General features: G+C 42.2%; 1 protein-coding gene across 4 annotated transcripts; it reads right to left on the bottom strand.

Moving 5' to 3' along the window:
- Positions 1-3397: 3397 nt before the first annotated feature.
- tfap2a (transcription factor AP-2 alpha) lies at positions 3398-14894 on the bottom strand. Of its 4 annotated transcripts, XM_028433395.1 has the most exons (8): positions 13548-13624; positions 12690-13130; positions 11791-12210; positions 10696-10747; positions 8978-9203; positions 8119-8237; positions 6141-6282; positions 3398-5099 (listed from the first exon to the last, which is right to left on the bottom strand). In XM_028433395.1, exons 2-8 carry the CDS (start codon positions 12714-12716, stop codon positions 4811-4813), a joined length of 1275 nt encoding a protein of 424 aa, XP_028289196.1. In that variant the 5' UTR covers positions 12717-13130; positions 13548-13624; the 3' UTR covers positions 3398-4810. The 4 variants fall into 4 exon arrangements, with proteins under 4 accessions (XP_028289196.1, XP_028289194.1, XP_028289193.1 ...); XM_028433393.1 differs by lacking the exons at positions 12690-13130; positions 13548-13624 and adding an exon at positions 14719-14894; XM_028433392.1 differs by lacking the exon at positions 12690-13130 and having other exon boundaries at positions 13548-14048.
- Between the last annotated feature and the right edge of the window lie 1592 nt (positions 14895-16486).

Raw genomic sequence — 16486 nt, 5'->3', positions numbered from 1 at the left:
CAGACCTCAGTGCTTGATAGGTGACTGGAGGATAACAATGATTCCTGATCAGCGCTGTCACAGCACACAAAACATTGTATATACTGCTCATAAAGCCGCGCTGTGCACAACATGAAGGCTGCATGTTGTGTTTTTTTGTGAATGGGCTTATTGCGCTGGAATTATTGAGCTTTGGATCTCCTTTGTTTATTCAAAGTCACTTAATGTTTTCTAATCGATTACCTAATGTCTCTAGTAATCAGGGGCGATTTGGTGAAGTCATTGACCTCTCTTGGCTTCTGAGCTCTGGCTCGCAGAGTGGGCAAGGGGCCCAAAGGGTGGGTGTGTGTGTGTGTGGGGGGGGGGGGGTCACAGCGCCAGGCGAGGGCTGATGTCAGAGTTGAGGACAATTAGCCATTTTGCGCTTCATTGCAAACTTTAAAGTCACATAATTCGATTGCACCAATAACCGTATCAAATGTCATTTAAGGGAAAACCATTGCGTCTTATCCAAGCCACTTATTATTAAGCCGGCAGTTTGGATAGTGAAGATATGACACAAGTAGCTCTACTCCACAGCAGGAATTGTATCGATAAAATGACCATCTGTTTGATATTATTTAACACTTTGTGCCTACAACACCACCATGTTTAGTCCTCTATCAAAACATCTCTGTTCCATCAATAAGGGAAAAACTTTCCAGCTCTGTGTGGACTCTAATCCTTTTTTTTCCTTCCCTCTAAAGTACTACGCAATAAAAATCTTTCAACAATCCCTTCAATCTCCATCAGACTCAGATCCCTCTGTTTAAATGTCAGGAAGACAGCTGGGCCTGAATCAAATTCCAGTCATACCGATATAACATTTCTGTCAGTGCAGTGAACAAATCTGGGCCTTATAGACTGTTGCCCTACATCTCCTCCATGTAGGCAAGCAGCACCACAGCATTGCCTCGGAGCGTTATACAGTGCAGACTGTTGTAGTGATGCTTGCTACAGGGTAATTAGGCCATGCAGACAGTCCCTTCACCAAGCAATGATCTCAGCAAGTATCAACTAAATACTTTCTGACCACATTAAAAAAAATGGCTCCTATAGCGCGTAAAGTGGATGAGGCGCTTTTGCGCAGGACTGATGAGCGCAGCAACGATGTGCAGCTGGTTGCATGTCCGACAGACAGTGATCAATAGAAGGCGACTAGCATGAAGAATAAATATGTTTGGACTATCATCACACACGCATTCATTTCCCCCTCTAAATGAATCCTCCATATATGCATCATTTATTTAAATTTGGTGCTCTTGTGGCTAAATTGCGCGCAACACTTTTACGCACAGAGGTGCTTCAACTGACTCTGTTTGTCCTTCATTACATACTCTGCTACAAACTATAAATATCAACAGAGCGCCAGCCCGCTGAACCTGTCTTCACCACTAAGACAAATATACTGTGAGAAATAAATAGATGTGAAGCACATTTTCTTCCCTGAGCATCACCATCTGCCTGCAGAGAGAGAGAGAGAGAGAGACGCTTTATCGCACAGATTTATCACACATATATTTTCTTTCACATATTCTTTCAGAATATTTGATAACAACAGGCCTCACACTTATTAATTACTACGCGGGAATCAGCTGTAATTGCTTTAGTTGAGACAAGCAGCAGTTATGGATTGAATTATCCAAATTCAGCTGGGTATTGCTGACTGGCTCTTCAAATTTCAGCTTTTTTTTTGCAAATGACTTTTGCTTTGAGGCATTAAAAAAAACTAGTTCTACCTGTTTAAGATCACATTAGGGGGAAACAAATGCAATGTTGTATTAAAAAGGTATGCAAATTGTAGGGTGGTATCAGTGTAAACAAACGGGCAAACAATGGGATTTGGAGTTTCTTTAACACTTCCAATTCCATTACACAGGAACACACACATAATTATAGGATCCTCCTCATCTTATACTAATAATGCAGCCACAAATATCCACCATTGTTACAGATACAACTATTTCTAATGCGTTTGTTTCACCCTTTAAAAACATGTTTTCATTCAAGGGAGCCTCGATAAATTTATTAAATAACATTAGCATTAATGACACACGCGAGGGGCTTCCTTTTCCACTAATACCAATGAATACTATTTTAATACGATTGTTTTCCCTTAAAGTGACTATTTATGCTATTCTCTGCCCCCCCCTCTCTCTCACACACACACATCCAACCATAGCAGGAGCAGCCGGGTATTCTCTCCCCCTTTATGAGTGAGCTATTGTGCCCGAGGACAGGATCCCACACACAATCTGAGGACTGAGCCAACAAAAACAGGGCCTGACAGACAATGCCTCGCTTCACCTGCTCCAGCACTGTGCATCGCAATTATGCCAAGGACATGTACAGTTAGGCTTCATTCACCCTCTTGCAAAAAAAAACACACACACACACACATACAAAAAAAAACAACTGCCTCAGAATTAAAGCAAGGCCCGAAAATCATGTAGATAATAAATACGGCTGCTGAGGAGATTGGAGAGGAGGAGGAGGAGGAAGGAGGAGGAAGAAGAGGGGGGGTGCCCTGTGCTATATCTCCCCAGTTACAATATTTTAAACTGCATGGTTACCAGACAGTGAAATAGGGAAAAGCAAGAAACAATATCAAGATGCATATATCACCAGACTGATTCATGCTCCAGACGAGATTGATTCTGAGCTATAGGTGCCACACCATCAATATACAATCAAACTCAAATGTTATGCAACGACCTGCTCTCCCTCTCTCCCTCTCTAAAGCAAAGGCCAGCATCAGATTTGCCTATACTGCCACATTTATACACTCACTCAGCCAAACACCACAAAAAAAAACACCAGGCTAGAGGAGGAAGTTCGTTATGAAAGTGATAATTATGATGATATCACGAAATATACATGAGAAAAAAAAAACACCCACAGCACACTGAGCGCTGATTGTTCATTGATTACACTCAGAGGCAAACAACATAGCAAATATTTGATGCATGTCTTTGAATAAGGCTCCAGCACAGAATAAACCAGGAGAGAGAGAGAGAGAGAGAGAGAGCCAAATATAGCCTATAACAACCAAACATTGCACACCAGGCCTATATACATCTCAGAGGCTTTTAGCTGGAGGGGTGGCGCTGCACACTTCAAACGCGAATATATCCATTGTTGTGAGCCATTTGGCCTGCATGAGATCCTGTGCTCTGAAGTAGGGAGTTTAAAGTAAGATTTTTTTTTTATTATACTTGAGGGAAACAATGAGTTCAGCTGCTTATTGCAAGGAGCAATCGTCAGGGGAGACTTAAACTCAATTACTGTAGCCGTTCAGAATGGGAAAAAAAATACACACACACCCGGGTGTATCAAGCAGTGAATAAAAAATTAAAAGATATGAATAAAAATCGAGATGAAGCGTATCAAATATTTATTTTTTTCTGGGCAACAAAGGACTATAATACATTGACAGGCATAGGAACTATTGCCAGCACATGTCTATACAATACAGCTAAAACCGCCTCCAATTTTGGACATTATCGGACATAACAAGATATCAGGTGGTCCCCAAAAAAAATGTTTCTGAATGTCTTCGAACATTGAGAGGAAAAAAAATAAAAAAGACAGTATTCCATTTATTGCTTTTATGGTGCTTCAAGGAGAGAACAGGAGGTCAAACGTATTCTGATTGGCACAACACATAAAAGCTTGTATAAAAACGAAAATAGAAACACAAAAAAAGAAATCTCCATCTCCTCGGGGTCTCACTTATGCTCTGTCTCAAATTTAAAAAAAAAATAAACTGAAAAAAGGATGATATATATATATAGAGAGAGAGAGAGAAATGGAAGTTTATTTCTATTAAATTTGTTCACTTGCTTCAATGTCGCCTCAACATGCTACAAGAGGGCTGAATTGAAATATCCCAGAGAAATAAAAAATACCCCAAAACTTCTTGTTTTCTAAGAACCATAAAATCACATGAAGAACTAACCGAATATTCAAACCCACTAAAACAGGAGGCACCAGATAAATAAAAAAAAGAAGTTTCAACAGACGCACCATATTTACAATTCCCATTAAATTACACATAAATAAATATATACATACATGAACACTGATTCCCTTATATAACCGTGAATCGTGTTGAAATTCAAAAAGTTCAAGTTGGTCGCTTGGAGAGAGAGAGAGAGAGAGAGAGGGTCTGTGTGAGAGAGAGAGAGAGAGTCTACAACTGAAGTCATGACATGGAGAGCTGTGGAATTTCTCGTTGTTTTTCAAGTTTATTATTCACAATACTGATAAGAATTCATCCTCTTTTAGCTTCGGTTTTTTTTGTCACAATCGTAAAATTGAGATATAGAAGGGTCGCTGGATTTCAGTCCATTCGTTGCAGCTCATAACAAATAAGGGGGAGTACATAAAAAGTCCTCTGGGTGAGGCGATACACCTTTTCCTCGCCCTGGAGCTGCTGTTCCTCTGCAGCTTTTATCTTTTCTTTTCTTTTCTTTTTTTAAATAACGTGTCATATGGTTCAGGTGTTGGAAGAAGAAGAACAAGAAGGAGAAGAAGGAGAAGAAGAAGAAGGTTCTTGCGTCGTTTTCCCCTTGCATCCAAAGTGGGATGTAAAAACAAAATATGCCAAAAAAAACGCGCGCAAGATCAGGAAGTGGCACGTTTAACTTTATCAATAATATTTATAAGGTATTTATAATATTTATATTGGATGGGTATAGGGGCCGGGGCCGGGGGCGAGGCGCAGGGGTGTGGGTCGGTGCAGAAGAAAAGGCCCCGGGGTTTGGCCCTCGGTGAAGGTGGGATGGAAACATCACTTTCTGTGCTTCTCGTCTTTGTCTCCGCCTTTAGTGCCGTTATCTGAGTGACTGTTGGGGTTGTTGTTGAGGTACATTTTGTCCATGGCTTTGATTGCCTCGGTCAGATAGTTCTGCAGGGCCGTGACGGCCGCGCACAGTGCCGGGGTCCCGAAACCGTGCGAGATTAGACTGAAGTGGGTCAAACAGCTCTGGATTCCCGGTTCAAGAATGGGCTGTGGCCGTGAGTTTCCCAGCGGCGAGCGGTCCTGGGACAGCAGGTCTGTGAACTCTTTGCAAATTTGCCTAAAAACAGAAAGAGGGAGAGAAAGAACGGGGGTGTTAATGACCGAGATAAAAAAAAATAAATCCAAGTGGACACACTGCAAAAAAAACAGGCAGCCCTGTGGGAGTGACAGTTTGAGAATTCAAGCCACTAAGATGAGATCAGTTTCCCTTTACAAATAAACTTAGTTCAATATATTTTAAACATGACAATATACGTGTTGAACTTCAGTTCATTCATCAACACCTGAAAATGTCCTGAAGCTACAAACAGGTGGAATCTCAGCTCAGTGGGGCAATAATCTTTCAATTCTTTTTTTCCAAAAAAGAAAAAAAAACTTTGCTGATATGAAAAAAAATCCAATCCATGCTTCTATTCTTTTATCTTTGATCTAACTATGAAGTATAAAATTAATTCAGTGTATATAAAACGTGGAAATAAATGCATTCCAGCGTTTAAAAGCAGGTGAGTTAACGCAGGGTTTGTACTCTTCATTTCATGGTTCTGGTATCCTCACAGCATTCAGGGAAAAAAATAAAAAAACAGCCTGTAATAAGCGGTTATGGCTGACAGCTGTTTGATTATAGCAGCCCATCATCAATATTAAATGCTGGCCCTCTGCCCCCATCTCTCTCTCTCTCTCTCTCTCTCTATGCCTTGTGAGGAAATCCCATGCTTTGCTTTAATGCATATAGTAAACACCAAATGAACACCAGCTATATGTGTCACTGGAATCACACGGTAAACACAATGCTGCTGTGCCAGTGGAGGCCCAGTCAACACAGCACCGCATGCTGCACCTTCTTATAATTATAATAATCATAATATCGTAGGTTAAATATAAGCGTCCATAATTAACATGGATGAGAAGTGTGAGCTTAAAATATATGTTTGTTTATTTATTTCTTAATCATTTTCTGACCATTTTTTGTGTTTTAATGGAGTGTGTGCACGTGCATGCAAAGTCTCAAATAAACACACACACACACACAGAGAGACATGTTGGCACAGACTGGGGATGCATTTGTTGTGGCACAGTGAAATGTGATAATAGCACTTACTTGGTAGCCAATAGCATGTTTTTTCTTTGGACTTGTTCGTTTGGGTCGGAATGCTGACGGTTTACATATTCAGCTACTGCCTTGGCTGGAAACTCGGTCTCGCATACATAACCAAAATCCCTGGCAAGATGCACCGCTTCGCCTGGGAGAGGGAAAAAAACAAGAAGGGAAGAAAAAAAAATGAGGTTGAATATGTTTGCTGATTAAATATGGTTACATCAAATACTGAGGAGTTCACACTCTCTCCCTGCTTGGGCTGATTAATCTGATGTGAGCGCATGGGTCCGCTCTGTTTACTGCGCTCAGACAGCAGGGCTGTGGCACCTGTGTATTCCCATCAACAATAAGGATAAAAACAACAACAATAAAAGCCTGGAAATAGCAATAATAATATTATATTAAATTATTATTATTATTCATAATGGTAATAATAATAACAGGGCCATGCTGCGAGCTGTCAGTGCAGCAGTGCTTTCCTTCATACCGTGAGAACGGTTAAACATGGAGGAAAAACTATAAGTGGATATGAAATATAGACGGGGCGTCATGCTTAACACCATGTCATTGATTACCAATGCCTGCACATTATTGAAAGTCCAGCAGATCAGAGAGGCATGGGGAAGCAATTTTAAAGGGCTATAACTAAATCTCACTTTGCCTTTACATACTTCAGCTATGAGAATTACAGGTTTCATTCCGTCCGAGTCTCTCTCTCTCTCTCTCTCTCTCTCTCTCTCTTGTTGGTTGAATTCCCCCCCCCCCTTTCTCCCATGTCTTTGGTTTTAATTTCCTGAAGCAGTTGAGTTTTTACTGCGGGGCTTCCTGCCCATAAGCCTCTTGCTGCTCCGGAAGAACGCATGCGCCAATTAGCATCAAAGCTTGAGTCCAGTAAACTATTTTCCATAAAAATGGAGCGGATCATAAACAATGACAGCACAGAAAACGCAGTGTCTCCTCACCAAAGAACGGGCTGCCTCCGCACACCCCTCTCTCTCTCTCTCTCTCTCTCTCTCGTCTGTCATCCCCCCCACCACCACCACCACGTGCCACCACCCCCTTATTACCCACAATCAAACATTTCTCCGGGCTCATTACAATACAGGACCAAATTTCTACGAAACACAATGAATATTGCATTGGCTCCTCGTCTGCAATAATGATTAACGGGGACCAATGAACCATCGCAGGCTTTCACCTTTGGAAACCAGCAGCACACCAAATACCACTGCACTGAATAATAAGGTTCAACTCTGCAAGCAAAATGGATTTATCCAGTCGCGTAAAAAAAGGCATCTTTCCTGCGCGTAATAATGGACTAATTTATTCCTTAATAGGCCCAAAACATATAGCTCCCAATAGGTCAGCGCCACGCCATTTTGCATGCAGTAAAAATCTCCAGTGAAACCCAAAGCATGGGAAGCTATTAACAAAAGAATTAAATATCAGGCCTATGCTTGCTGTATGCAGACTATATTCACGTTTGAAAAAACGCAGGGTTAATAAATCAATCGACTTCTCATCCATGAGGTGAAACAGCTCAGCAGCGCCCAATAAACAAGCAGCACTCAATAATTAACTGGACTTCAGCACAAATTAATCCGGTGTATAAACTAGGCCAGCCGTGGACCTGCAAGTGTGCTCCTGAAAGCGAAGGCCAGCGCTGCAAAGCCACTAGAATTACCAGCAACATTCTCTTTCTCTCTCTATCTATGTGTGTGTCTGTGAGCGTGTGTGTGTGTGAAGATACACACACACACACACGCTCACAGACACACACACATCCTTCATGCTTTATTACTTGCGAGGCAAAGTCGGTCCACATTACACGGCTGAGCGCATATGCTGATTTCCAACACAGAGAGAGTGAGTGAGAGAGAGAGAGAGAGAGAGAGAGAGAGAGGAAAAAAATCCAGTTTGCGAGCACCTGATATCGCGTGATCAACAAGAGCGAGAACGTGATTTACTGCACTCGACTTACCTTCGACTAGTGACGTCAGCAAGGTGACGTTGGCTGCCTTGCGTCTGCCTGCAGGTAGATTCAAGCCGATCTTATCCAATTTCTCCCTTAAGGATCTTCCTCCGTTCTTAGATTTGGCCCTGTGACAGTGAGAGAAAGCAGAAATGCAATGTAGTGTTGCTCATGTGGAGACATTTCCAAAGTTGTGTGGGTGGGGTTGAAGGGGGGGGGGGTTCTCTGAGAGATGCTGCAAATATGGCAGTTCAAATATCTTTAAACGTATAAAGAATGTGATGCAGAGTACTTTTAATAATGATGATACAAATGTGAGTGGACTGAAGATTCGTTTAAACTTCCACTATACAAACAATAAATAACAGCTCCAGAATTTCAACCAGCAGACAAATACTGTACAAACTGAATAAATAAAGTCCTACTTAATAGGCAGTGTGCTATTACGGGCTGTGTCTGCAGCACTTCAGCAGACAGTTCACTGGAGACCAATGTTTTCATGTGTAATGCCTTCACTGGGCCTATAGAGCTGAGGTTGAAACAGACTAGGCCTACATTAATTTGAGAGAGAGTAAGAGAGAGAGAGCGCTCCAGTGCGCTAGGGAAGTTAATATGGAATTTAACAGACCCCTCCTGCTTTAAATGCAGGAGCTAGGTGTCATGGTTGGTCGATTTTAATTATTCTTGGTACAGAGGAGAGAGAGAGAGAGAGTGGGAGAGCAAAAGAGAGAGAGATGCACACTCACAGAGAAAAATGATTGGAGTTGGGTGATACGCACGCGCAAAAGAGAGACACACACACACACACACACACACACACAGGTAGAGAGAGCGAGAGATTTTTTTGCAGCCTTCCAGTCAAACTCACCTCCTCAGCACCCCGCCCAGCAGAGAGGCGTTGAGGCACTCGGGCGGCGAGAGGCGTCTCTGCACCTCCGCCACCGTGACCTTGTACTTTGATGTGGAGCTGAGGAGGGACAGGCGACCCGGAACTGAGCAGAACACCTCGTTGGGGTTAACCACCCCTCCGAAAAGACCGTCCTTATTTACGGGGATGGCGGAGACGTTGTTGTTCTTGGATAAAGACACTGGACCTATACCCAGGGAGAGAGAGAGAGAAGGATGGAGAGAAGGAGGGAGGGGATTGAGTTGAGGGGTGAGAGAGAGAGAGAGAGAGAGCGTGCTCAGTGAATTTCATGCAATGCAGAGCCTTAACTAAATGAGAAGGGGGGATTTAGGCCCCGGATTTAGAGTTTAGCACCACATGTGTACACGTTCAGAGAGAAGGACATGCAGGGAAATGGCAAATAAAGGCCTATAAATGGCACTAATAATAATAATAATAATAATAATAATAATAAATACATCTCGTTTTACGCGTAATTCTCGTTCGGCTAGAACCAGAATATTTCTGTCCATCTGTTGGTCAGATAGCACTGGTCAGGAGGCTACATATCTTTGTATCAGACAATGAGAACCAACAGGGTTTGAGCGCTCAAACTGTGTATGACTGCGGCACACAAAAAAGCACCTACACACAGCGACCGAGAGATTTGGTAAAGTCTACCTATTTTGACATATCCTCGGTATCCAGCAAAACACCCGCCCGTGTGTGATTTCACACCGGGAGTTTGGGTTGGGTGGGGATGGATGGATGGATGGATGGAGGGAGGGAGGGAGGGGGTTGGTGGTGGGTGTCTCAGCACTGCTGGGCTTTACACCGTTTTGGTGTGCAGTAACCGGAGACAAAGGGGACTGTGCGCCTTTGGATAGATCACTTGTGACATTAATGGCTCAAGGGAGCCTAATAGAGACAATAGGAGTTAAACGAACTCTTGAGATTACTAATATAAGAAGCCAATTATCATGTTGATGTGCAGATAGACTCAAAAAAAGAAAAAAATGTTAAAAAAAAGACGAAGACGGGGAAACAATAACGCAAAACTCACTCCACATCTTATCTAATTTGACCTGACAAAACGGTTCCTCATGTTCTATCGTCAACAACAAAAAAATCACCGATTTTTTTGACAGCAAATACATAAAAAAATTTCAAGAACCTTGACCAAAGTACCGTGAAAATATGAAAACTAGATTTCGAGCCATTTAAAAGCAGCCAGGTCTAGTTTTGATTCGCTGTCTTAAATGACACATTATCATCCTGCACACACCGGGGCCTGCGCTCCATCCAGCGCTACTTCCAACTTCCAACTTCCATTTTAGATTTGACCACGCTGCGTGATTGGAGCTATATGGGTTTCCACCACTGAAGTGGCAGGATCGTCAATGGGGCCTGTTCTGTATCTTTGACCATCAATAGCTCGGGCCTACAAAGCACACACCAGCTCTCCTCATCTCCCCGCTGCGCTGAAACGCTGACAGTAAATTCCATCAGCGAGAAAAAAGGTGCAGCCAGTTTGATGCACTTGGAAAGCATGTAATGAAAAATATAGGGCTACTGCGTATTAGGATCAGTCAGGCATTACCGCATTGCATCGAGTTCTCTCGAGCAGAATGGTGAATGGTGTGTGTGCATGTGTGCGTGTGTGGAGAAGCATGCATGATATCTCGGAGGAAATTGCTTACCTTTTTTAATTACAGTCTGGTCGGGGATGTGAATTCCTTGATCCTCAACAGGCTGTGACAGAAATGCGTAAAAAAAAAATTTTTTAGTATAAAAATATCAGCACCATTTAAGTAAATGGGTGCTGTGCAGGAACAAAGCCTGACACAATTAGCAGCCACAATCACCCAACATGGAGACCCATACCTGTTCTTATTGTCAATGTGTGTGTGCGTGTGTTTTCAGCGGGTTTACACAGATGGACGCGTTACATTAGATCACAAACTCAGACTTAAATAACGAAGCTGTGTCGCCCCATAATCCTGACCTAATTTCGCCCTCAGATTGGCTCTACTCACAAGGAAACTTCTAATCTAGATTGGATAGTAATTACGGCAGCGCAGCCTATTAAAGGCCTATGAACTAATTAGAGGATTATTGGTGTTTGTTTCTGATTAAAAACTGGGAAGAATCCTCTCAATAAGAATGAGGGCTATTGAAAATTTTCGAGCTCATACATCATAATCATCATCACACATCTTCAGTATAATAATCGCAGCTACCAAAACTCAATACAGCAAACTCAATTCTCTTGTTAATGTACATGCAGTGTGCCATAATCTTATTGTTTTTTTTTCTCAGATAATAAATGAAATAAGAGTCAAAATTCTTAAAGAAAAGCTTGTGGAAATACAAACATGCAGATTTATCTATTTAATTTAATTCACTGAAGTCATGATAACGGCGTTTAGACATTTGAGTTTAAAATATTTAATAAAAGAAATAATGCTGCTGGTCTTAAATCATCTTTAGAGTACATGAAGCCTTTTTTTAATGCTATCGATTTAATAAGTAGAAAATATAAGAGCTACAATGAGCTAACCGCACCTAATTTAAACAGTAAAATAATGCAATATTACGTGTGAAATACCTTTTTTAATTTACAAATACTAATAAGAGTTATTTATAAAATAACGCCGCCCTATTTGTTTTATAATTAATATATAAATGTAAAAATATTAGAAGTACTCAGCAGCACTGACAGCAACATTTTCCTTTCATTTTTTAAACCGAGCAGTTCCACACAAAGAGAAGCGTGCAGGTAAACGCTGCCTCACCTGAACGTCTTCTAAAGAGTGAGATAGTCCATGGATAGGGATAGAGTCCGACAGTCCCGTATCGATGCCGTGGCCGGACGGTAGGAGCATTTCCCTGCGATACTCCCGGCACAACTGGTGGGGCAGGCTGCGGTGCTGGTGCAGCAGGCCGCTCTCCTGGCTCTGCCTCTGGCCCGGCCAGCCCGGGGGCTGCGGCTGCGGTTGAGCGTGCAGAGAGTTGAGGGAGTACGGGTCGTTGACGTGCGAGTAAGGGTCCTGAGACTGCGGGTAGATGGGCTGGTAAGGTGGGGGGAAGTACGGGGGTTGGAAGTCCGAGTTCGGTGTGTGGGAGAGCGGTGGGGCGCTTGTGTAGGGACTCTGGCCCACGCCGCCCAGCTGAGGTAGCCTGGCTGTCCCATTGCTGGTCCCGTCGTGACGATCCTGGCAGAGGACAGAAAACCATATTTTAGCACATGTTAAATGACAAAATCATACATTAATAAAAAAAAAATAAAAAAACACCACTGATTCTACTGGATGCTCTGCGGACTGTGAGACAAATATGGCCTGAGTGGATGACAGGAATTAGAGCAAGTGTGGAGTCTGTGTTAAATCAATACAGTTAATTCTAAAGAAGCGATTTTTAAACAATAATCACACGGTTTTGGCGCACAGAGCACACGTCCACAGTTTTTGGAAATAAGATGACGTGATAATAAATTACAAAAAGCCAATAATAAAAAGAAATTCCATAAATGCCATAAAATGCGCAACCGAGACTTTCCATTATATGATCTTTTTTTTGCAGGATGCCCCACTGATTTTAAACATGCAAGCTCCGTAAAAAAAATTCGATTTCAGTCAAATACAAACAGGCAATGCAAAAGTATCTGACACACAGTGAGGCTCCAGCAACTTACCATCGCGGAAAAACTGTGCACTAACATCTGTACGGTTTTTTTTGGTCTGACTTTAAGAGAATCACAATCAGTTCAAAAAGCACTGTGAGTGTTTGGGGGCCGAGAAAAAGGGACTTAACCAGCAAAACATAAAAAAACACACAGGCCCCCCGAAAAGATTCTTCTCTCCTGCAAAGATCACGATGGCCCTGGCGATCAGATATGTGCCTCAACAGCAGGACGATAATCCATCAGAAATTAGATCCCAGCTGCCCTTCATTTGGGTCTAAAAAAAATGCAGATATTCGGCGGTGCCGGCGGATTAGGGTTGAAAAGTTTCTCTTGGTAAAAAAAAAACCCTCTTTCTCCCTGATTCTCAGGGCTTCTATCACAGTGCTACCGTCCTCTCGCTTGAGCTCATATTAGCAAAAGAGCCGCTTCTTCGTCTTCCCTCTTGGACTCCTAATAGAACGCAGTCATGACTATTAATATTACAGCAAGACTTAATAATAAGGAAAGAATAAGTCGGGAAATCTGGCATGAAGCGGAGGACGCAACTCAAGGCAGGAGTCTGCGCTTAAATGACGTCCATTGAAAGGAGGAATCAGTATATCTAATCAGAGATGGGGAGAGAGAGAGGGAGTGAGAGAGTGCAGAGAGAGAGAGAGACAAAAAGAGGGACATTCACTCTCGTCTGGCGAATCAGAGAGAGGTAGAGGGAGGAGGGGAGGAGGAGGAGGGGAGGAGGAGGAGGGGGGGCATTTTAAAAGAGTCCCAGGGCCAAAGCGCAAAAAGTGAAAGAAAGACATAGGAATGAAGGGAGGTGGACCACAGACAGGAGATGAAGAAGAAGAAGCCAGGGAAGGAAACAATGTGCACCTCTGAACTGGGTGAAAATCCAGCAGACGACGCTATGGGCTCATTTCTACCGCTTGTCCCTTTGTTTTCCACCTCAGACTCCGACAGCGAGCTGTCCTCCATGGGTCTCTCTCTCTCTCTCTCTCCTCCTTGTCTCCGCCGAATTAAAACCACCGGTTCTTCCTCGCCTCCAAACCCCACAGCCACACCGATCTAACTTAACTTTAACCCGGAAAGACGGAGAAAAATAAATCCCTCACACTTCTCTAAAGATAGGGCCGCGCTGGATCCGAGCGCTCTCTATCTAACTAACTTTTACGCGCGACTCGAACAGCTCCACTCCCCTTCCTGTAAAATCATTTTTTTTAAAAACAAAATATGACGAAACACCGGGCCTTCACTGGATTTCGATTGCAAATTTGATCAACTTGCATCGGTGCGAGCGGGAAATATTTGCCTATAAATTAAAAAAAAAAAGAAGCGACACAACACGAACGCGGAGGTGCCCATGCAGTTTTCGTTTTTCCTTCCTCCACTCCGTCCCTATCCTCACACAGGACGCGGGTGAGAAAAAAAAACACGTCCGACTGGCTTCTCCACTCCTAAACAAGCCTCCGATATTATTACTGCCAAACTTTGTCTATGCCCATAACAACAATCAGTCAGTGTATGCACTCCACACATACACATGCACGCAGGCAAAAGTTAACGGCAGAGATATCAGAGCTGAACCGTGCGTGTCCAAATTATAAGCACAAAAACAGAGCAGGTTGTGTGTTTGCGCTTGGTTTAAAAAAAAAAAGAAATATTTAGAATTAAATTCATGGTAAGTGCAAATTCTTATTTTAATGTTTTCGTGTAATATTTAATATTTTCACACATTTAAATATAGATTTTATGGATTTATTTATGTAGATAAATTTTACTTTTTACTGACTGTACAATAATTGTATTATTATTATTATTATTATTATTATTATTATTATTATTATTATTATTATTATTATTATTATTATTATAAAAACATATAGGCTAGACAGTTAAATCCAGCAGTTAAACTGTGTTCACTACCTGCTGTCAGGAGAATGTGCACCACAACAATACAGCATATCCCTAAAATAATGATCCAATAATCAAATAAAATATCATAATAAATTACAAAAATTAAAAAAAAAAAAAATCAGCCTCTTACCTCGCAGTCTTCATATTTAATGTTATCAGTTAATTTCCAAAGCATTTTCATGGGTTGTTGGGCTGGATATTGAGTGTAGGTATCGCCTTATAGTCTTGTTTTCACTCAGTGAATTGTGCTCCCCGCTCAGAAAAACTACTTTTATTGAAGCTGTGGGTTGCTGTCTGTCTTGCGCTCTGAGGTCTCCCTCTAATGGTGGAAGTGAAGGGCTGGAGCAGCTCTGTAATAACACTGGCATAGGGCCTCATTAGCATATCAACAGCCGTTTGATTCCCCCCCCCCCCATCTGCTCACACACACAACAGCAGCAATGGACAGCGCACAGGTAAAAACTAAAGCAGAAGACGCTACACATGCTTATTATTATTTCTACTGTTCAGTGAGGTGTGTGTGGTTTTTTTTTTGTTTAGTTTGTGGAAGGGAGGGGAGGGTATACAGTCATGCATGGGGACTTGCATGCACCTGGGACTGTTTCTTGTCTTTTTGGAAACTGGAGAAAATCATAATGCAGAAATTGTATTTTTTTTAAGTTTTATACAGAATCAAGCAGAAGAAAAAAAAAACTTCTTTGGCCTTAACTGCTCTCAGTGCCAGTGTCTTATTGATGAAATATTTTTTTTATGTGAAAACAGCATGTCTATGCAAATACTGCCCTGTCAGTCACTTTGTTGCCAGCCTTGACTGTTATTTTAATCCCATTGAGAGTGGAGACCTTGAGAGGCTATTCTTTAAATGTTATGTTAAAAAGGTGAGCTATACGAAGCGACTCTACAGGTCCATTGACTACCTGCTTTGGGCGCGGGGTTTGGGGTGGTGGGTGATGTAAATAATTAACACAACAACATGGCCTTGTTTCATTTGAATGAGTGGCTAGGGGGGAGCCCGGCTCTGCGCTGACGCCGGTCGAGCCTTCACCTCAGCAGGTCGTGGGTCAGCAGACAGGTCGCCTGCTCTTTAAGGCGTTGGCCCCTCTTGTTTAAAACCTGGATTACCATTTCTGGTGGAGCACCTTTCTCTCTCTCTCTCTCTCTCTCTCTCTCTCTCTCTGTCTTTTTAACCCAGCAGTTGTTATTAATGAATCTGACGCAATGAAAGTAGCTGACGACGCGAGGGTCCTCCTAGGCTGTCCGAACGAGTGAAACTGAAGTATTGTGTTTCAGCAGAGAGCTCAGGTCGTCCCTTAAATCCTCCCAAAAACAAGGGCAGATTTTAAGTGAAGCCCAGGCAATCTGTAGAATAACACTATAGAAAGTCAATTATGGGATGCTTTGTAAGTCATGCAACCTGAATTTAGAACAGCGTGTGAAGTATATTTATGAAAAGTTCACTTTTGACTTCAAAGAACTATATGTACAATGAAAGCTGCGCGTCCTCGGTGCACAACACAAAATAATGTGTTTATGCTCATCTCTAATATATATAAAATACGCACCTATAGTTTCATACAGCATGTGATCTGATTCAGGTGTTTATAGCAAAAAGAAATAAGCGTAAGGATTTGACGTGTGAGGCTCCGAACCGGTAAAAAGGTTCCAAAATAAATCAAATATCTGTACACGATCTGCTGCCGGATCAAACCTACAAGCCTCCAGTTTATGACACTTAAACTTCCCCTTACAAAACACTCGACAGAGCCCATGTATGCAGTCTCATCTCACAACAAGTCGACACTTTGACAGTTTTCATGGATTTTCGCAGCAGACTCTTTGTCTTAAAGTAAACAGCACATACCTGCCATTCCCCCATTTTGCCCATAACTGACATTCTT

This window comes from Parambassis ranga, chromosome 20 (assembly GCF_900634625.1).
Source record: "Parambassis ranga chromosome 20, fParRan2.1, whole genome shotgun sequence".
Lineage (NCBI taxonomy): Eukaryota > Metazoa > Chordata > Actinopteri > Ambassidae > Parambassis > Parambassis ranga.
This window is presented reverse-complemented; position numbering and strand designations above follow the sequence as displayed.

Bases quoted from the DNA above. Each gene is read 5' to 3' on its own strand.
- tfap2a (XM_028433392.1), bottom strand. From the start codon at position 13,649: ATGGAGGACAGCTCGCTGTCGGAGTCTGAGGTGGAAAACAAAGGGACA. The intron at 12,211-13,547 runs GTGCACATTGTT...GTCCTCTGCCAG, and splicing joins GATTTTCACCCAGTTCAGAG to GATCGTCACGACGGGACCAG. The intron at 8,238-8,977 runs GTGAGTTTGACT...TCACTGTCACAG, and splicing joins CTGGGCGGGGTGCTGAGGAG to GGCCAAATCTAAGAACGGAG.